Genomic DNA, 21,719 nt, shown 5'->3' on the forward strand with positions numbered 1-21,719 from the left:
TCACTTCCGCAGAGCACTTGATCTCTTGCATGCTTTTGTCCATCCCCCACCCTGGGCCGTGAGCTCCTGGAGGGCAGGGACCATGTGGGTCCTTACAGCACTCACTCCGCGTGAGGCAGGAGCCGAAGGAGCCAGTGAGAGGGTCTGGGAGCTCCCTCCCGCTTCAGAGAAGCTCATAATAAAAGGTCCACGTTGGGTCAGAGGCAAGGGGGTGTCCCTTCCCTGGGCCAGGTGCTTGGTAGAGCAGTGATCACCGCCTGGTGGTGGGAACCAGAACTGCAGCCCCAGGCGGGAAACTAGAGATGAACACACCTTTGGGGTCCCCAAGGCAGTGGGGCTCCCAGGCCCCAGGCGACAAAGGGGTTAGGAACTAGGGGCTGCAGAGGGGAATGCGTGGGACCTATGCTCCATACCCCCCAGTCCCGACCACTGTACCGGGGTGCCCAGTTCACCCAGGAACCTACTCAGCCCCTCCAGGGCAGGGACTCCGCCCACTTCCACCTGAGGCTCCGGCAGGGAGGGAGGGTCCTTGGTCCTCGGAGGCAGGCGCAGTCCAGTGCCCCGCCACATTCTGCATTACCCAGGTACTCAGTCCCTAGGGGCCCCGGGGAGTAGACAACATTTACTGGACTCAGCCTAGTGTGTCGTCGATGGAGAACCGAGGCCGGCAACTCCTAGAAGCCTGTGGGACCCTCGGGATTCCTGCCGCAGGCACATCAGGCTGCAGAGGAGGAAGGTCTTCCCTCTCTATTATGGAGCCCCCTCCCCGTGAGGGTGGGTGTTAGGGGTTTCCCTGGTGCCAGGCGCCCAGAGCGGTGGACACAGCTCCAGACCTGTGCCGTCCGTCCTGGGGATGGCCTGGCCCTGCCGACCCTGGGACCCTCGAAACACCAGCCCACCAGTCCGGCATCTCGCCCCTCCTGACGCTGTGCTCCCAGGACCTGTGGCTGTAAGATCGGAGCCGAGCTGGGACGGCGCGAACAGAGCCGAAAAGTCCGGCGCTGGCGCACAGACACGCCCGCTTCTCCCGCTTCCAGACTTGTGGGTGTGTCCCCTGGCCCGAGGGGCGTCTCCAGCTAACGGCACCCTGGAGCCGCCAGCCAATCAGAGCTGCCTCCCGCTGGCACCGCCCCCCCACTTGGCGCTGCGGCCAATCGGAGCGCCCGCCCTCACGCCCACCCACCCGCCGTCCCCAGTCGCAGAGCTAGAGGCTGAGTGGCGCCCCAGGAGTCGTGCGGCGGCGGCGGCAGTGCTGGCCACCATGGAGAAGATCCCGGCTCTGGGCCTGGGCACCTGGAAGGTGAGGTGGCCTCACGACCTGGGGGAGGGAGGGCCTTTCCCGTCCGCGGCGCTCTGGGACGCGGAGGGGACCCCCCAGGGCCGCCTGCCTCGGCGCCACCGCCCCTGTTTGAAGGGGGAGGTTCTCCGGAAATGCGGCGGTGCCTGGGGCGTTCGGAAGTAAAAGTTCGCGGGAGCCCCGAGGGGACGGTGATGAGGCTGGGTCAGGGCCGGAGGGCTGGGGTCGGGGCTGGTGGTCGTGGCGGGGAGCAGCAGGTGGTCGGGGCAGTGTCTGGGCCGGAGGGCTGGGGTCTGGCTGGGGTCGGGGCTGGTGGTCGGGCTGGTGGCGCCTCCCCAGAGGCTGGCGGGACTTGCCACCCGCAGGACAGACAAGGAGGTGCCCCCACCGCCAGTGGGGTTTCAGAGGGAAAGCGTGCAGCGCCCAGTGAGAACCAGGCGGGGCACTCGGGGACTTGCTGCACTTTGGCCGCTGTGACTCCTATCCGTGATTTCAGTCAGGCGCTAACCAGGCCTTCCTTGTTTCTTTTGTTTCTGTACACTTTGTCTTCAATAAAGATGTTCATTTGAGAAGTCACTTAAGAAGCTACCAGATGAGTAGGCATTGGAATCATCAACCCCTGCTCATCAAAACAGTATTTAAAGCGTTTCTTCTATGTACTTACCAACTCTTAAAGACCAAGGAGGCAACTCTACTCACTGTGGTTCTCAGCATGTGGCCCTGGATGTGCTTTCGGGAGCTGCTCGGGGGGCTCAGGGGGTTCCATGCTGGCACTTTCTTGCCTGCCTCCAGTCCTGCTCTTATGCACTGTCTTCTGCTGGGGGTGGGAGTCCAGGCATACTGCCTTGCACACGGCGAAGGGAAACCTGCAGAAGCCGTTTCAGAGGCCCAAAGGTTCCTTTTTGTGGTTGTTGGACTTCAGGTGCACGGACCTGGATCAGTCTCGGTGGCCCCTTCTCGATCCACACAAAGTCTTGCTTGGATTTACTTATTTCCAGCAGTGTACCGTCACAGATCAAGCATCAGCTGTCGGTTGCTCCGGAAGCGATGCACCCACAACCAATCGCAGAAGCTCCATCGTTTACGGCAGCATGTGCATCATCACTGCTGCCTGTTGGGTGGTCAGCTGGGCTCTATGCACCCGGCCGCTCGCTCAGTGTCTGGGGTTTGGCCGCTCTCACTTGGGACTGTTGGGCTGCTCGTGGCTCAACGCAAGTCTCGACCTCAAGCAGGAGAATCTGGGGTATTCTCGTGGTGATGGCCCAGGCACCAGAGAGCAAGGGGCATCCTGGAGCCTAGGCTTGGAGCTCACATCTCTGCCACAGAAAACACAGGGCAGCCCAGGTCCCAGAGGTGGGGACAGAGCCTGTTCTGGGCCTGCGGAATCACATTAAATCTGTAGATCAGTCTGGGAGAACTGGCAACTTGATGATACTAAATCTGGCTTTCTACAAGCCCAGTGTATTTCTGTGTTAATGAATTGTCCTGGATAGAAGGCGTCTCTCTCTCTCTTCATCTGGTTGTATATACAGCTTGCCCTGTAGAAAGCATACACTTCATTTGATGGAATCATTCCTGATCCTGGACCGTCCACGATACTATTGGAAAGGAAACTTCTCTGAAATTATGTCTTCAGCTTGTTTGCTGTTGATGCATTGAAAAACAATCATCTCCGAGTGCCTGGCTGGCCCAGTCGCTGGAGCACGTGACTTTTGATCTTGGGGTCGGGAGTTCAAGCCCCCTGTTGGGTGTGGAGCCTTCTTTAAAAAAAAAAAAAAGAGCCTTCTTTGGTATATTCATCACATTTTCAGCCACTTTGCCAAATTGTCTTGTGAGTTCTTTTAATTTGCCTATGAATTCGTTTGGGCTTTCTACATAAGTGATTGTAGCATCTACAAATAATGATACTTTCATTTCTTTTTTTCTGATCCTTAAGTCCCAAATTGTTTTTTCTGAGTTGCTTCTGGATGGCTAGGACCTCCACTACAGTGACCATTCTTGTTCTGTTCCTGACTTTAAGGGACTGTTTCTGATACTTGGACATTTAGGATGATGTTTGCCCATTTGTTCTTTGGCTTGCTTTTGTTCTTGTTTTTTTTTTTTTTTTTTAATTATATTTATTGTTGTTTTAAATGTGGACATTCTTTACCAGGTTAAAGAGCTTCATTTTTTCCAAGTTGACTGAGAGTTTAAATCACAAATGGGTGTTGAATTTTATCCAACATTGACTGACATGATTCATTTTTTATTTTTTTATTATTATTTTTTTAATTTTAGAGAGAGAGCACACATGCGGGGGAGGAAGACAGAGGGAGAGAGAGAGAGGATCCCAAGCAGGCTCCACGTTCGGTGCAGAACCCAACACAGAGCTCGATCCCACGGCCTTGGGATCATGACCTTAGATGAGCTCCAGAGTTGAATGCTCTACCAGCCGGAGCCACCCAAGCACCCCGATGTGATTTCTTTTTTAATCTGTTAATGTGGTGAATTATTATGGATTTTCTAATATCAAGCCACCCTTGGCTCTCTAAGATAAGCTCTGTGGGTGTGGTATGTTAGTTTTTCATATACACTGTCGCATCCATTCTGATGTCATTTTACTTAGGATTTTTGCAACTCTTATTCATGGGTGAGATGAATGCAGGCCTTTCCTTTGAATATTTTTGTCTGCTTTTGACTCCAGGGTTATGCCGGTTTGGTAGAAGGGGTTGGGAGTATTCTCTCTTTTTCTCTTCTCTGAAAGATTTTGTGTTAAATTGGGACGATTACATCCTTGAAATTTTTGCAGAACTCTGTGTGTTTAATTGCTTCATTTTAGAAATAATTATAGGAGAAGTCAGCTTTTACTTCTTGAGCAAGGTTTTCTAGGGATTTCCCTCATTCTTTTCATTTTTCCCAATTGTTGGCTGAGAGTTACTGGTAACATTTCCTGAGATTTGGGGTCTCTGTTGTATCTGCATGACCGGTTTTTGGGTTTCCAGTCTTGTGAGAAGATTGTCCACCTTATTAAAGTCTTTCAAAGAACTAACCTCCGGCTCTGCTGATCTTCTGTGTCCTATCTTTACTTGATGTGCGTCCTTGTCTCCAGATTCCCTTTCCTTCTAATTCCTGGGTGGATCGTTGTCTAACTTCAGGTGGACGCTTCCTTAGCTTCTGGCCCCCCAGAATGTGCTGCTTGTCAGAGGCGGACCATTCTTCTGGCCCGGCGCCTGGGGTTAGTGAGGCTCACGCGAGAGGGTGCCGTGTGGGCTCCAGAGCCCTTGGGGATGCTCGTGCCTTGTGTCCCGAGCCCTCCCCAGGCCTCTGCCCCCGCGTCTCGTCCCTTTGCTCGCTTGAGCCACCCAGCTCACCCGCGAGCGTTTTCTGAACCTCACCTTCTTGAGGGAATCCGTAGTGCCCCTCGGGGCTTGGGGAGGTGCCCCACGTGTGCCGGGTTGTCTTCGTGTGAGCGGACACCCGCTTACCTTCACACTTGGCCCCCTGGTCTCCTCGGGTAGAGGGTGAGTCTACACCTTCTTGCGTCTCAGTGTCTATCCCGATTCATCCCGCGTTTGTTTATTCCTTTGCTCGTTCAGGAAGCGCGGCATCTCGCTCGGTTCTTTGCAGGCCCTAAAATACCTGTGGGGTTTCCCCCAGGTAAGGAAAGGTGTTGGAACTTAGGTTGCATCTAAATCCTTCCTGCCCCTGACCTCCCCCAATTTTAGCGCGTCCTCACTCATGTGTCGTTTGACTCTACATTTTCCAGCGCTGAGGTTGGGATGGCCTGATGTGGGCGGACCGCCTATGTCACGTTCGTTTCGCAGGCAGCTCCGGGCGAGGTGACGGAGGCAGTGAAAGTGGCGATAGACGCGGGGTTCCGGCACTTTGACTGCGCTTACTTGTACCACAACGAGAGTGAGGTCGGAGCCGGGATCCAGCGCAAGATCAGGGAGGGCGTGGTGACCCGGCAGGACCTGTTTGTCGTCAGTAAGGTAGGACTCGGCGTGCAGGGCGAGCAGGGTGCAGCCCACGCGGGCTGGGGCAGCAGGGTAGCCGACCCAGCGTGGGGAGGGCCTTCTGGTCCCACAGGAGCTGATGACCAGTGCGTACGGGACACTCGTGCGGCTTCGTGCACGCACTGGATGCGGTGCAGGTGTCGGGGACAGCATGGGCAGGGGCCCGAGGCACGGGACAGCACCGGGGGGACGGGGGCCTGGAAGGAGCTCGGTGCTCCTGGATCAGAAAACGTCAGTCATGAGAAGTGCGGCTGCAGCAGGGACAGGCCAGGTGACGAAGTCACGCCTTTCAAAGCAGGGACAGGCCAGGTGACGAAGTCACGCCTTTCAAGGGGCTCACTCTTCATCCGCACACACCGCACAACGGCGCGGGTTCTCAGCAGGGAGCTCGGGTTCCGGACAAGCCAGACTTGTGTCAGAGCTGGGTGACTGCAGCAGCCGGAGGGAGCAGGGGTTGGAGCGGGAGGCAGAGGACACTCACAGCCCGGACTTGGACCGCAGGAGCCGGCTCAGGAGGGAGACAGGTGCTCAGGGCCCGGTAGGGGCAGGTCCAGACCGCGGGAGAGTTCCGGAACTCCCCTGCCTTGGACTTTGAGGCAGATTGTTAGGACTCTGAGGCCAGGAGCCACGGGTTGTCATTCCCGCTGTCTCTCACGGCCCCGCCATCTGTCACGGCCCCACCTCCTGTCACAAACCCCGAGGGACCAGGAGAGTCCCTGGATGACACAGCTCCACCGTGTATAAAACGGGGGTCCGGATTCGATCATCTCCTGAGGAGTTTCCGGGACTAATTTCCACAATTGCAGGACTCAGTGTGGTTTCTGTAGACTTGCCCTTCTGTTCCAGTTCCGGATGATTTCTGTAAGTCGTCAGTGCCTGTGGAGCGAGGGCAGAGGGCTGGTGAGGGCGAGGCGAGGCGAGGTGGGTGACGGGATGGCTCGGTCAGCCCCGTCACCCGGGGCCCGCTGCTCCTGGTGCCCTCTGAGTCCGCAGGGGAAGTGTGTTCACTCTTCCCGCAATTCGGAAAAGTCACGGAAATACAATTTTTTTCATACTCGCTGTTTCGGGAGTACCATTGTTAATGATAATTTTTAGGGTTTTTTTTTCTTCTCTTTTGTCATCAATACACTATGGTGAGAGTCTGTTTTTATATCTTTTAATTCTCTTTCTCGTACTTATTTATTTTTGGTTTTTCTCTTGCTGTGACGGAGTCTTTGGATTAGCTTCCGTCACAGTTAGTACTAAATAGTGTAACAGGGGACGTAATGGGAGGGAGAAAATGGCAAATTTTCTACTTCACAGGGGGTGTGGCTGGAAATCTCTAAATCAATACAAGGCAGTGGGTGTTAACTTCCCTAATTTAACCTGCACGATTACGAGACCCTGAGAACAGAGGCCCTTGAACGTGGAGGAGACGCAGGTGGGAAGCAACGTACAAGTTCTCCAGAGTTCTCCTCCTCTCTGCTTACAGCCGTTTGCTTTGGTCTGGTTCTGGTTGTTTCTTCTGGTCCTAGTGGATCCAAATAACCAGACCGCCCCCTCCCAAATGTTTCACAGTGGCCCTGTCTCCCTGTAGTGGGAGTCAGGCAGAAGGAGCCCTCTTTTGGAGACCCCTTCCCGAGGGAGTTCCGGAACCATCTGAGGGTGATGTCGCTGCCCCCTCCGTATTCGTTGCCGTCTGGTCCCGGATGCCGTCTGTCCTCCTGCTCCCGGACTTGGGGGACTGAGGGGCAGAAGTTGACACTGGCTTCCTCCTCCCCCCCGCGCCCCCCATAGCTCTGGTGCACCAGACATGAGAAGTCCTTGGTGAAGGCGGCCTGCACCAAGAGTCTCAAGGCCTTGAAGCTGGATTACCTGGACCTCTACCTCATGCACTGGCCCATGGGCTTCAAGGTACCGTCCGGGAGGCGCAGAGCCCAGGGGCAGCACCTTCCCTCTGGTCAGGCCCGGCGGGGGGTGCGGGGAGCTCTCCCCAGGCCTCCTCAAGGACCCCGTGGTCTTCGTCCGCCCCCGCCTCTGCCCCTCCCAGCCCGGGGAGGAAGACCTGCCCCTGGACCGCAACGGCATGGTGCTGCCCAGCGACACGGACTTCCTGGACACGTGGGAGGTGAGGCGCGTCCCGCCGGCCTCGGGCGAGGTGACGGCGGGTCGTGTGCATGCGTCGGGGGCGGGGGGGTTGCGGTTGTCCCCCGACACACTCGTGTGCGCTGTGAGCGGGAACCAGCACCTGATCCCGGCCGCCCATCTGCCGCCCTAGTTCCGGCTGGTTCCTCTGCCAGGACGTCAGTTCCAGGGATGACTAAGTCAGACTCCCCCCCCCCCTCCCCCCCCCCGTTTTAGTCTCAGTGTCGACTTTTTGTTTTTGTTTTTTTTTTTTAATGTTTATTTATTTTTGAGAGAGAGAGAAAACACAAGCGGGGGAGGAACAGAGAGAGAGGGAGACACAGAATCCGAAGCAGGCTCCGGGCTGTGAGCTGTCAGCACAGGGCCCGATGCGGGGCTCGAACCCAGGAACTGTGAGATCGTGACCTGAGCCGAAGTCGGACGCTTGACTGAGCCACCCATGCACCCCGGTGTCCGCTTGTTTGTTGATGAGAGAGTATCACTTGGTCGTGACAGAAATACGGAAGAGTATGAGAAAGAACATTTAAGAATCCCCCCCATCCATTACCTGGCCGTAGCTACCACTGCTGTCGTGTGGCTGTGGACCGCTGGGCCTCGAGCATCTCGGAACGAGGTCCGGCAGCCCAGCCAGGCCTGTGTGGGGCTGGAGGCCGAGTGGCAGGTTTCCGGGCAAAAAGGGGGAAGAGACCTGGAATAAAGTAGCGAGCAGCGGCATCGCGGTGAGGGGTGCAGGTGTGGAAGGGGACAGTGTTCCGTGGGGCCCGGCTGACCTGGCGCGTGTAATCTCGCAAACGGTGTGGGACGGAGGAGGGCGGGTGTGAGGCCTGGGAAGCAGTGAGCTCCCGCTGGAGCCCGCTGAGTCCAGGGAGATGGGCGAGAGAAGGCCTTCGAGCACCAGGCAGAGTCGGCAGGCGCACCAGTCAGGCCACCCTCTCCCTCCCCCCATTTCTCTTAAACAGGGCAATCGGCAAAACAGATTAGATGAGGGATCTGGGCTGTCAGGACCAGCGTCCAGGGGGCCCCAGTGGCTTCTGTCCCACGGCATCGCCCCTCAGGAGAGCTGTGGCTTGGGGTCCGGGCCACATGCAGCCCGGGTGAGTCTCCGGGCGATGCTGGTGCCTCCAGGCAGTGGCTGGTGCATGCTGACTGATCTCCGGCCCGTGGCCGCTCAGGACCCAGGACCTACTGTTGACGAGGTGCCCCACGCCAGCCCGACACCTCCTGAAGTTCACGGCCAGCAGGAGGATGATGGCACGTCACTGCGCTTAGGAAGCGTATACGCTAGGTAGAAAGAGCGGCAAGCGACGGGCATCCCTGCCGAACCCTGTGTCACACATGTTCAGAGGAAGGGGAGAAATAACAGCTGAAGTGTTGAGTGTTGGCCACATTCTAGCCCTGCGCTAAATGCTTTGTGTGTGTTACTTGATGGGATCCTTAAAACAACCCTGTGACATGAACAAGCTCGTCCCCACTTTGCAGATGAGGACACTGAGGCTCAGCGTGGTCACACAACGTGCCCAGGGTCCCCGGCCACTAGAGGCCCTGGGGGCAGAAATACCTGTGGGGCATCGGGTGGGATATTTAGAAGCCTGGGGAGCCGGTTTAGCCTGGGGAGGGAGGGGCATGGGCGATGGGGGGGAGGGGGAAGCAGAATGACTGTTTGTTGTCTTTAGGCCATGGAGGACCTGGTGGTCACGGGGCTGGTGAGAGCCATCGGGGTGTCAAACTTCAACCACCAGCAGCTCGAGAGGCTTTTGAATAAACCCAACCTGAGGTTCAAGCCAGTGACGAACCAGGTGAGGCTTTAACAGATGGAGTTGGCTTTTCAGCCGTCACGTTCCCCCTGGCTACGCTGGAAATGAAACAGGGGGCACAGAGTAGGCATTTTTCTCCCGTGGCTGCAAAAATGGTGACTTAGGGAGCGGTGAGGCAAGTAACGGGTGCTGAGGCCGGAGAGCTTCTGGAAAGGCTTGTTCGATTAGGTGGGGTCCTCGGGAGGTCGGCCACGGGCTGAGCTTGGTCCTCTGCGTGCAGAAGTGGTGACACTCCTGTCTCGCCCTCCTCCCTCCCTGACATCGCTGCTCGCTTCCTGGGAAGGCACCTGGGCCCGTCCCCATCCCTCCACCTGGGGGGCAGGCAGCCGAAAGACCCCAGGTTCACGGACTCTGCCAGGACTTTTGTGCAGAGAGCTGGCTCGTGAGGAGAGGGCTTCGCTTGCAGAAAGGGCCTTTTTGCAGTACATTCTTTTACCTAAACATTTGCTCAGGTGTCATGTACATTTAAAAAGTGCACCCATGACAGTAGAGCTCAGTAAATTCTCGTAAACCGAGCCTCGCTCTGTGCCTACATCCAGATCGAGAAACAGCGCGTGACCAGCACCCGAAGCCCCACCACGCTTCCTCCCGTTGACCGCCCCCCGACAAAGGGCAGCCCGTGTGCTGATTACTAACAGCGGACACTGGCTCCTGAACTTTATGTAGATGAAGTGACCCATTACGTACTCTTTCCCGCCTGGCTTCTTCCAACATCGCGTCTGTTGGATTCCTCCGTATTCCTGTACGATCGTCCGTCGTTCTGATTTCTGCGTGGGATTCCGCTGGGCACACACACCACACTATCGTTACCCACTCTGGCATCGACGGCCACTTGCATAGCTTCCGCTTGGGGATATTGAGAATAGAGCATCACGTTCCATTTTTTATAAACACGGTGTAGCGCGGATGCAGGAGAGGTTGGGCATCGCTCAGCGAGTTTCCACAGGGGAGCGTGCTGGTCGGCGCCTGGAGCCCAAAGCCCAACAGCGTCTGCCTTCTGGAAGCTCTCCTAGCCGCCTTCCTCAGAGCGGCACCTGTCCCGACGCGAGGCATGCCTTAGCTTCCCTGCTTTAAACCCTGGCGTGCCTAGAATGTTCATGTGCATGATATACGCCCCCGTTCTGTCAGGGTTCCTGCTGAGCAGCACTTTAAGTGGGGGATGGGGGGGAGAGCTGTTGCTTCCTCTGTGGGGTGGGAGGGGCCTGAGGGGCTGTTTCCTAATTGGGGTTCTGAGCCCCCAGCAACGTCCCCTCAGAAGAGTTTTCCTTGCTCTTTCTGGTGGCTGTGCCCAGCACGTTCCTGACCCTCAAGGGCACTGTTTGCAGCTCTTAATTCACTCTAAAGGAGTATTTTCAGCCCACTGATGACCTGGAATTGTACGTGAGAATGTACAGAATGTGCAGGCAGAAATCCCGCTCTCAAGTTTCTCAAAATGTCCACTGGAGTCCCCTGGAGCACGCGTGTCCCACATGACTCCCCAGCGTCCTCCATGCACCTGCGGAGCCTTGACAGAGGGTTCTCTGACCGGCTTATTCTGGATGCTGGGGGCGTGTCTGGGAACAAAACAAAGTCAGCCCAGACCCCTGCCTCTGTGCAGCTCGCATCAAGCGGCGGGAGACAGACAACAGCAAATAAGTACGATGTGGAAGATGTCAGATGGTGACGCGGGCGAGAGCGGAAAGTAAAGGGTCAGAGGGAGGGCCTCCCGGAGCAGGTGCCATCCGAGTGTCCAGGCGACGGGGTGTTCCTCTTGCCCGTTCTCAGTGGCTTTCACTTTAGGTGTGGACGCTTGAGCCTCGAGACGGTCCCGGAGCTCATCGGTGACAGCCGAGACATTGAGAGTGTGCCCTTCCCCCGTGTACGGTGACCTGGATTTTCTCGGTAAGCGGTGCTTCTCCTTTCAGGTCGAGTGCCACCCGTATCTTACCCAGAAGAATCTGATCAACTTTTGCCAATCCAGAGATGTGACCGTGACAGCCTACCGGCCCCTCGGCGGTTCCAGGTGGGGGTGTGTCCGTGGTGGGGGTTGGGGGGGAGAGATGCCCCCTCCTGCTGGATTCGGATAGTTAGCGGAGGGCCTAACAAAGGCAGGTGTGGGCGGGGCGTGTGGGCTGGGGGCGGGGCCGGCGCCGTCGGCCAGAGGAGGGCAGCGGCCAGGTCTGAGCTCTTGACCAGCACGTCGGGCCCGCTGCTACGCCTTCCAGTCGAGATGGGTCACGGATATCTCCATCTGCACGCGTCCTCTTTCCCCAGCACCGGAACCGTGTGCTGTGCGCCCTGCGTCCGTTCACGAGCCCCCACCCGCTCGGCACCCCCAGACCAGACACCCGGCAGTCCTGCCTTTCCAGCCCATCCCCCAGAATCCACTCTGATTCTGCCAGAGAACCCGGGATCTGTCTGTTGATCTCTGTTCTCGCCATCACGGCCCGAGTTAAGTGGGAGTTCTCTCCGGTCATTAGAGCAGCCTGTCCGCTCCGATTTGCCCGGTTCCAATCCGTTGTCCGCGCGGGAGCCGAGGGAGCCGTCTCAGTCTGATCAGGTCACTCTCCTGCTTGAAAATCCTTCGGTTCTTGGCAGGGCCTAGGCGCCCCAGCCGGTCTGGCCTCAGCCTAATTCTGGCCTCGTGTCTTCCCGCAAACTGTGCACCCACCACCTGAACCCACGCGGGGCTCCCGGAGTAGAGCGCCGTGTTTCTAGCCTGTGCCTTTGCATAGGTTGGTCTCTTTACCTAGAGATCTTGTTGTTTATATATATATATATATATATATATATATATATATATATATATATTTTAATGGTTTGTTTTATATTTGAGAGAGAGACAGAGACAGCGAGCAGGGGAGGAGCAAAGAGAGATGGAGACAGAACTGGAAGTAGGCTCCAGGCTCTGAGCTGTCCGCACAGAGTCCGATGGGGGGCTCAAACTCACGAGCAGTGAGATCATGACCTGAGCCGAGGTTGGACGCTTAACCAACTGAGCCACCAGGCGTCCCTCTAGAGATCTTGTTACCATCTTGTGTTTTTAAAGTCTGGCTAACTCTGATGTCTAATGTCCAGTTCAAGTCAGCATCACCGCCTCCAGGAAGCCCTCCTGACTCCCCTTATCGAGGTTTTGTCCATAACCCTCGTTACACTGTCTTGCCATTATTTTCTTTTCAGTCTCCCACTTGTCAGAGCTGCGTGAGTACAGGGGCCGCGTGTAACTTGTGGCTCTCCAACAGCCCCTGGCTCAGGACCTGGACAGACTAGGGGCCCAGGAAGGGCTGAAAGCATTTGACTCTTATGACCTGCGTGTCTCCTGTGGGAAGTGGGGCATATGTGTTTGAACTTCGTAGCGGCTGGGGAGCTGCTGGAAGGCGGGGTCCTGTTCTGTGGCTGAACTTGGGGCACTGGAGCCACAGTGGGTGGCAGGGGCCAAAGCAATGGCTCTCCAGGGTGACCAGGGCCTGTCCCTGCTGGACAAACCCTGAGGGATAGTGCCATGGCCACAGCCTTCCAGTTCTCTGCACTGAAGCTTCCCCTCGTGTTTTGGTATTTGAGTTGAACTGTTCTGAAATTACCATCGTGAATATCGACAATTATTTACCAGCAGCGCTAGAGGCCCCGCCCCAGGCCCCGCAGTAAGAGCTCAGAAGTCAGCCCTACCTGCCCAGGGCCTCTCTAAAGCGCGGAGAACGCGTTGCCTCCTACGCTCTCACGTTGCCCCCTGGCTCTCGAGAAAACACCAAATGTCCATGGAAAAGCAGCATGCCCAGCTGTCCCCACCGAAATGTCTTCTCTAGATGGTGGGTTGCGGGTGATGAGCTCCTATACATCATTTGAATTTCCTACCCAGAGCAAGTATTGTGATCAGACAAAAATAAACCTAGGTCTTGGTTTTGGAGGAGGTATTGTGTGTCTGAAAGCAGGAGGCACCCAGGCTTGTCCCCCCTGACCCCCTGCCCTGTCCTGCTCTCTCTAGTGAGGGGGTGGCCCTCCTGGATGACCCCGTGATTCAGAGGATCGCACAGAAGTACAACAGGTCTCCCGCCCAGGTAGGAGGGGCTGCCCGCAGGCTGGGGGGGGGAGGGGTCTCCCCGCTTCCTCTCGGAGCCGGGGACTGGACGGAGGAAGGGTTTGCTTACTCTGGCCCCAAGCTTCCAATTCACCAGCACAGGGGGCGCCTGCTCCCACCCACTAAGGCTGCGAGGCCCGTGGGTGGAACTCCAAATGTGGGACCCCCCGGCTGAGTGGAACAGAAAAGACTTCCTTGCTCTCATGTCCAGTGTTTGGGGGCTGGGCGTCTCCGTGAACTGTCATTAAGGCGTTGGCAGGTCCTCTGAGCTTTTCCATGGACCAGTCGTGACCATTACACACATTGGAGGAACTGTGCAGAAAATGCCAGTTGGGGTTCTGAGGGACTTTGGGACAGAAGAGCCTGTAATAAAAGTTCCGGCTGTCCTGACTTTTGGACTTTGCACAGTAAAGTGTGAATCTGTGATTCCCCTTGTCTGATGCGAGACCTTTTTTCTGCAGATTGTGATCCGATTTCAGATCCAGAGGAATGTGATCGTGATCCCCAAATCTGTCACCCCAACACGGATCCGTGAGAATATCCAGGAAAGGGTTCTTTTCTTCTTTTATTCGGAGGGTTTGGGATCACACGGTAGTCAGCTGGGGGTCTGACCACCGCACAAGCAGGCCCTGTGTGGCTTTGACGCAGCAGAGGGGCCAGGTGGAGCTGCGGCCACAGCACGAGGAACCCCAGAGTGTGACAGGCACGAACCCAGCCCGGGAGCCGGCGAACAGCAGGTCCTGAACAGCCGGGGTGCCGGCCAGAGGCTCGCAGGGCTGTGCCCCTGAGCCGGGTGCCTGCTCCCCAAGTCTCAGGACTGCTGCCTCTGGCTGCCCGGACCTGGATTCGTGGGGCCCTTCCAGAACCGAAGGCCGCCCTCCAGTCAGAGCCTCTGCTGACACCGAGCCCTTGGTTTCTGCTAGACCGGGTGGAGGGTCTCCTGTGGGTAGAGGCCGGGCCCGGCCGGTCCCCTCCCGGGGGTCGCTGCACCCTCCCTCCCGGTTCCTCAGCTGGGGACCGGGGCTGGCTCTCCTGTGAGAACAGATCGTGTTTCAGGAGTGGGGGTCATAGTCCTCACGGGTATTAGGAGCAAAGGGGGTGCAGCTTAGAATTCTGCTTTATGAGGAAAGAAACAAGAATTACACTGTGTTATGGCTACTGTCAGAGCCAGTGGTCCCGGGGACCCAGTGTCCAAGCTGGGAGGGCGTGGGGCACGAATGTTTTTGGTTTTTCACTTTCATTTGGTTTTGGAGGGGTTTTTTGGTGTTTTTCATTGGGGGGGGGGTTCTTTTTTTGTATTTTTTGTTTTTTGTTTTTGAGTGACGGGAAAAGTTCTTTGCTCACCTCCCACCTCTTGATTCTGGCTCGTCCCTTATTCCCCTCGGGGGGGGGGGGGTGGGGACTGCAGTACACGTCCTGTCTTTGCAGGGGCTCTCGCCCAGCCCGGGGCAGCCAGCGTCAGGCACAGGGTCACAGCCGCGGTTCACGGGGGAAGGCTGATGATCCGGGGAAGTTGCAGGTGCCGCGTGCAGTGTTCCCTCCGCATCTTGTGTCCCCGGCAGGTCTGGCGCAGCGCTTCGCAGGCGACATGTGCTCAACGAGATGGTCACTGGACTGACTTCACCGTGAACGTTTTGTTTTGGGTGCAGGTGTTTGACTTTGAATTATCAGAAACGGACATGAACGACATCCTCGACCTGGACAGGAATTTCCGAATGTGCACCTTGCCCACGTAAATACGTCTCCTTTACCTCCGTTCCAGGGGGAGGGAACAGTGTTCGGGTTGAGGCGATTCCGAATAGGTGTTGATCGTATGCATTTTAGGTTAATTAAACCTTCTCATAAGGCTTTCCCCTCGGAGGATGGGCCTCTGAATGAGTCCCAAGACTACCTGAATACATCGGGAGCTTGAAAACACACAGCTGTGTCTTTTAGAAGGTTTCTCTTAAACGTAATAAACATTTCATTTTGATTTGTTTTCCTGTTTTTCAGAGCTAAAAACCACAAGGACTATCCTTTCAACATAGAATACTGAGCACGGCCTCCCTCTTCCCCCCCTGCTCGGCCCGACGGGTCCATGAGGCCCGAGCCGAGGCAGGGCTCTGCCAGGGAGGTGGGGGCGACCGGCTTTGACTTGGGCGGATTCCTGCCTGGAACAGAGCTGCGCTCCCTGAGAGGTCCACACATTTCCGGTGGTGGGTGATGGGAAGGGAGCCGCCCTGGGAGCGGCGCTCGCTCTCTGTGGAGAACCCCCCAGTCCTACGGCTCCTTTGAGCACAGCGTGACAGGATTTTGACCAGACAGGCTGTGTGGCCTCTACCCTCGGAAAAAAGGTTGTATTATGGAAATATTTAAATACCGGATTTGAGACCATAGCACGAGTCTCTACATGTGTCACCCAGCCCCGCTTGAGACCCTGGGCCGGCCTCCCGCCATCTGTGTGGCTCTGTTCCCTCAATCCCCCCAGATGGTTTTAAAGCAAAATCTTTATGTTCACACGTGCAGAGACAAGCTGGGTGAAGGCGGGAGAGGGTCTCAGTTCAACACAGAGGCTTTTCTTACTTAAATACGGCTGTGGGAACCCCAAGCAGAGAGGACACGCGGGTCATTGCCCTCCTGCGCTCAGCGTCCGGGGTCCGTCCAGTGGGCTCGCTCAGGGCTGTGTGTGACTCGTGTCCTCTCTGCTCACCGGATGGCACTCGAGCACCATGCTTTGGGCCATTGTCTTAAAAATCTGCTACAAGTTATTACGTTCCACGAAAAAGGTTCATTTTCATGAATGAATGGCAGGATGTTTCCCTGTTTATGTTAAACGTAAGAAAAGTTCACCATATAGGCTAATGTGCTTTCTACTAATATTTACCGAATTTTGCTATTTAATGAAGTAATTCTACCGGATTCAGAATGTAAAGAAAACTGAGAAAAGCTCAATTATAACAAGTAAAAATGGCCTAAACTAGCAATATCTAAGAAGAATCCTCTTTCTAGTGGGTCCTTCTAATCTATGCCCATGTCTATGACCCATGTAGATAAACAAATTACATAAAATATGTGATCCATACACATATATAACACATGTGCAGGAACACTTCGCAAAACCTGTCCCACAGCACACATGGTCTGTGATTTGCTTTTTAAAAGGCATATGCATTATATACTGGATGTACAGTCATGTACCTGTTCACTTAACATTTTGATAAGACAGCAAGTAAACAAATACTGAAGATTTAACTCGTAAGCTTTAAAGCTACCGGACTTGAACTGATGATCCGATCTTCCTCCCTCGCTGCTGATTTCCACATCTTACAGAGTCCTTATCAGTGTAATTCAAGCCTTGCGGAGACACTTCTGTTTTCTACAGAAACAAGGAATACAGATTTTTATGTCGTGTTTTACGAGAGCCACCTGAAATAGCAAGAGCGCCAGCAAGTGTGGCCAAGATGAGGGACACCTCGTCCTAAATCACTGGGTCAAGGACGTGGTCACGCAATGAGAACTCCTTCAGCTGCAAACCAGCTCCGGTGGCGGGAAGGCTCCGTTGAGTCTCCGAGAAACATCAGGAAAGCACCGGGGCGGTCCCTACGGATAAATGTAGGCGAGGAGGCCGGGACCCCAGGAGGGGCCTTAGGCCGCACCCCAGGCCTGACCCTAGGTGGGACCCCAGGCCGCATCCAGGCCCGCCCTGCCTTGGAGGAGGAGGGTCTGGCGGCCCGGCTCCGCGCCGCGCGCCGGATCGACCGCCAGGGGCGCCGTTGACCCACTCGGCGGTGCGTTCGCGGCTCCGGCAGCAGAGGGCGCCGCTGCCGCGCCTGTGGACTTGATGCTCTCCTCGGGGGTCGCGGGAGAGGCCGTCGACCCCGGCCCGGGACGTCCACGCCCACTCAGCCTCGGCCCACGGCGCTGCCGAGAGCGCGCACGGCGCGGGGACGCAGGGCCGGCCCTGCAGGTCGGCAGGTGCGCCGGGGCCTCGGGCCGAGAAGGCGAAGCGGGGCGCCGGGGGCGCCGGGGGGCGGGGCAGCTCTCCCTGAGGCGCGCCCCGCCCATCACCTGGTCCGCGAGCGCCAAGCCGCTTCGGTGAAAGGCCCGGCCCGCCCGCTCCTTGCTGGGGCGAAACCCGGTCCGGAGGGCTGCCGTGGGGGTCCTCCGTGCTCCCCACGGCCTCCGTGACAGGGGACAGCACTGCCTTCCCCCGCCGCGCTCGCAGGGCCAACGGACCTCTCAACTGAGGTCCATCGTTTAAAAAAAAAATTTTTTTTTTAATGTTTAGTTTTGAGAAAGAGACAGAGTTTGAGCAGGGGAGGGGCAGAGAGGGAGGGAGACACAGAATCCGAAGCAGCTCCAGGCTCCGAGCCGTCAGCACAGAGCTGGATGTGGGGCTCGAACTCACCAACTGTGAGATCATGAGCTGAGACCAGTCGGGAGGCTTGGTCAACAGAGCCTCCCCCCCCCCCCCCCGGGCGCCCCTGGAGTCCACGTTCTTGCTGGAACCTCCACTGTTAGTAACAGTTTTGGAACTTGCACCCAAGTACCTGTGTGCTTATTTATGTCATAATTCTGTAAATGCACTTCTTTACTCATGTGTTGTGTACATTATAAAATACCCCCCAAAATAGAAAAAATGTTAAGCTGAGCCAGAGATGAAATAAAAAAAATTGAAAAGAAATTTAATCATGGTCCAAACTCTGTTCTCGCTAATTTATTGTGTTTGGTAACAAATTCTTTTCGAAGCAATGGTGTGAATATGCTTTACTGTTTTTTTTGTTAATCTTGATTCGATAACTTTGTGATACAGAAATTTGAAGTTCTGATTCTAAATGCAGTTTCCTTTGAAACGTGGTCTTCATGGCAGGCAGCTGGAGCTGAAGACTCCCCCCAAGACGCGTGGGTGCAAATGGAGAAAGCGTGTGGTGCCGTGCTCTTAATAGATCATGGCCCTTCTTTCTCAGTCCCCTTTACCAATGACACCATTTTTGAAATTTGGACTCTCCAATAGATGCGAAGTTTTTCAAAAAATTACACTTTCGCTAACTTTGAGTAGGATGAGAAATTTATAAAGATCTCCTGGAGGAAAGTTAGTATTCCATTTTGAAGTCCTTACAAATATGTCTATGAACTGATAGCATTTGAGCTTTTGGACACTGAAGTTTAGGAAAAAGAGTGCCCCCCCCCCCAACTCTATATTCTCAAGTCGGAGAGTTCCTGTTGCTGAAGAAAAGTATTTATGGTCCGGGTCGCCTGGATGGCTCAGTTAAGTGTTCCAACTCTTGATCTCAGGTGAGGTTATGATCTCGCGGTTCTTCGTGAGTTCAAGCCCCACATCGGGCTCTGCACTGACAAGTTCAGGGGCTTGCTTGGAGTTCTCCTTCACTCTGTCCCAACCCCCCTTAAAAATGAATAAGCTTTAGGGGCGCCTGGGTGGCTTAGTCGGTTAAGCGTCCGACTTCGGCTCAGGTCACAATCTCGAGGTTCGTGAGTTCGAGCCCCGTGTCCGGCTCTGTGCTGACTGCTCAGAGCCTGGAGCCCGTTTCAGATTCTGTGTCTCCCTCTCTCTCTGACCCTTCCCCGTTCATGCTCTGTCTCTCTCTGTCTCAAAAATAAATAAATGTTAAAAAAAAAATTAAAAAAAAAATGAATAAGCTTTAAAAAATAAAATATATTTTAAAAAAGGAAAATATGGTTGATCATTTGAATGTGGGGGAAAATTAAAAATCGAATTTAACAACAGTTTCCAGAAAGGATTGTTCTTCCCCTGGGGTTCATTTGGACTTTTGAATTCCTCACCTCAAATTCTCATTTATCCCACCATTTGGTAACTTAGCAATGTCAAGTCCCACGACTGGCTTCACATCCCCATGGCTCAATTTCAGAGCAGGGGGAGGGGATGTGTATCGGGTTACTGGCTTCACTGGCTGGGCTAAATCACTCCTGGTTTTTGTTTGTTTTTAATGCTTATTTATTTAGAGAGAGAGGGCATGAGCAGGAGATGGGCAGAGAGAGAGGAAGAGAGAGAGAGAGAATCCCAGGTAGGTTCTGCACTGTCAGCACAGAGCCCAATGCTGGACTTGAACCCATGAACCGTGAGATCATGACCCTGGCAGAAATCGAGTTGGATGTTTAGCCCACTAAGCCACCAGGTGGCCCATAAATTATTCTTGTTTTTAATTCCGCTTCCTCCAGGTTGTGCTCTGAGCAGCACATTCTTGGGATCAAAAAGGCTGGTGGCAGGGCCTAAGGCTAGAGTCTCACCCACGTTCTTTTGTTCTTTTGACCAGGGATCGGAAAAGAATCCAGGAGAGGGAAGGTGTGGATCTGGAATCAATTTTCCGGTTTCTTATTTTGTAAAGCAAACGTTTTATTCTGAGATCATTGTAGATTCACATGTTGTAAGAAATAATACAGAACATTCCAGGTACTCTTTACTCAGTTTCCCCCAACGTTACCATCCCGAAAACCCAGAGCACCGCATCACAGCCAGGGTTCGGACCTTGACACAATCCGCTGGTCTTATCCGGACCTCCCCAGATGTGTACTGATTCGCGTCTGTGATTTTTTTCACGTGTGTGTTTCGCAAAGCCTTTGCCACAATCAAGAAAGGACGTGCCCATCACCACGAGGGTCCTCATGTTCCCTTTTATAGCTATCCCCCTCCCTCTTCTGTTTCTGCCCCCACTTCTCCCGCCCCCCCCATTTAACAAAGCTATAATTGACAAATAAGCTGTATGTATTTAAAGTGCATAACATGATGATTTGATAAGCATAGACATTATGAAATGATTCCCATGATCAGGTTAGTTAATACACCCATCACCTCCGATGGTCACTTTTTTTTTTAATGCTTATTTTTGACAGAGAGAGAGAGACAGAGCATGAGCAGGGGAGGGGCAGAGAGAGAGACAGAGAGAGAGAGAGAGGGAGACACAGAATCGGAAGCAGGCTCCAGGCTCTGTCAGCACAGAGCTCGACGCGGAGCTTGAACTCAGACCACGAGATCATGACCTGAGCTGAAGTCGGACATTCAACCGACTAAGCCACCCAGGCGCCCCTGGTCACCTTTTTTTTGGTGAAAGCACTCACAATCTAGTCTTTAAGCAAATATCAATTATACAGTCCAATATCATTAACTGTAATTACCATGCCGAACATCAGGTCCTCATAACTTAAAAGTCGTATCTTTTACCAACATCTCCAAATTCCTTCTACTCCAAAGACACAGTGTTAGAACTCTTGTTCTTCTTCAAGGTCCACAAGGATGTTGTTTTGTTTTGTTTTTTCCAGCTGACTTTCTCTCTCTTGTTCCTGTTGGGTTATTTATATTGTTTTATCTTCCAGTACGTTATTTCCTCTGTCCCTTAATGTCTTTTTCTTAAAGTTTATTTATTTTTGAGGGAGGGAGAGAGAATTCCAAGCAGGCTTCCCACCGTCAGCGAAGAGCCTGACTCAGGGCTTGAGCCCACAAACCGTGAGATCATGACCTGAGCTGAAATGGAAGAGTTGGACACTCAACCAACTGAACCACCCGGGCGCCCCCTCTGTTTATCCTTTGAGTTTCTTGTTTTGATTCTTGTAATTTTTAGCTCTAAAATTTCCATTTTGTAATTCTTTATGTCTTCTGTTTCTTTATTGAGACTTTCTATCTTTCCACCAGTTCCAAGTGTGTTTGTCATTGCTCGTTGGAACAGTGTTTATAATGGTGGCTCTAAAATCTTTATCAGATAATTTTCAGATCTTGGTCGTCCTTTTTCATTCAGCTTGACACTTTCCTTGTTTGTGGCATTATGCCTAATTTTTTTGTGGAAATATGACAGCTTTTATATTACCTATGAATTGAGTTTTAGATCCCTTTAAAAGGTCTGATAAAATTGTGTAAGTGTGGTAAATTCTCAGAGCCAAAGAGAAAAAAATTCTTATGAACAAGTAAAAAGCTAGACTTTGGAAATAACTAAATGGTTAGTTTTTTTTTTTTTTTTTTTAGGGATTTATATTTTCCTTGTGATGACTTCAGTGCATATCAGCATTTTAACCTCAGTGACACAGGAAACAGCAAAACAGACTAAAAAGTCAGGGCATTGATAGGTTAGGTTGTTTGAAACGTATTCTCATTTACTTTGGAGGGAAAAGACTGGTTTAGAGACTTTCATTTCCTAACCTGCGGAGTCACACCATGGTTGACGAGGCAGCAACAGGGGATAAACCAAGTGCCTGGTGTTCGCCAATCATCGAACCAAATCAAAGAACTCTGGAGGGAGCACAGACAATGCCGTTAACACTCATCAGAAAATGGGAAATCCGGATGACGGCTTAATCTAAAAGGTAAAGGGAGAGTCTTAGTCAAGGAACTGTTAGTGTGCTGGGTAAAGAGATGTTTCTTTTAAATTGGCTTCAGGATAAAAATTAACGTAATTTTCTTTTGGGAACAAAACCAACCGGTTTGATAA

At 53.8% G+C, this 21,719-nt stretch overlaps 1 protein-coding gene across 4 annotated transcripts; it reads left to right on the forward strand.

The window, feature by feature from the left end:
* Nucleotides 1–1,174: 1,174 nt before the first annotated feature.
* On the forward strand, nt 1,175–15,659 carry AKR1E2 (aldo-keto reductase family 1 member E2). Of its 4 annotated transcripts, XM_042990939.1 has the most exons (11): nt 1,175–1,300; nt 5,101–5,268; nt 7,069–7,185; nt 7,322–7,399; nt 8,376–8,510; nt 9,090–9,212; nt 11,135–11,232; nt 13,192–13,264; nt 13,746–13,829; nt 14,934–15,016; nt 15,109–15,256. In XM_042990939.1, the coding sequence occupies exons 1-11, from the start codon at nt 1,262–1,264 to the stop codon at nt 15,194–15,196; spliced, it is 1,086 nt and encodes a 361-aa protein (XP_042846873.1). In that variant the 5' UTR covers nt 1,175–1,261; the 3' UTR covers nt 15,197–15,256. The 4 variants fall into 4 exon arrangements, with proteins under 4 accessions (XP_042846873.1, XP_042846876.1, XP_042846874.1 ...); XM_042990942.1 differs by lacking the exons at nt 8,376–8,510; nt 15,109–15,256 and adding an exon at nt 15,277–15,659; XM_042990940.1 differs by lacking the exon at nt 8,376–8,510.
* Nucleotides 15,660–21,719: the final 6,060 nt, after the last annotated feature.

The sequence above is a fragment of the Panthera tigris genome, chromosome B4 (genome assembly GCF_018350195.1).
Source record: "Panthera tigris isolate Pti1 chromosome B4, P.tigris_Pti1_mat1.1, whole genome shotgun sequence".
Lineage (NCBI taxonomy): Eukaryota > Metazoa > Chordata > Mammalia > Carnivora > Felidae > Panthera > Panthera tigris.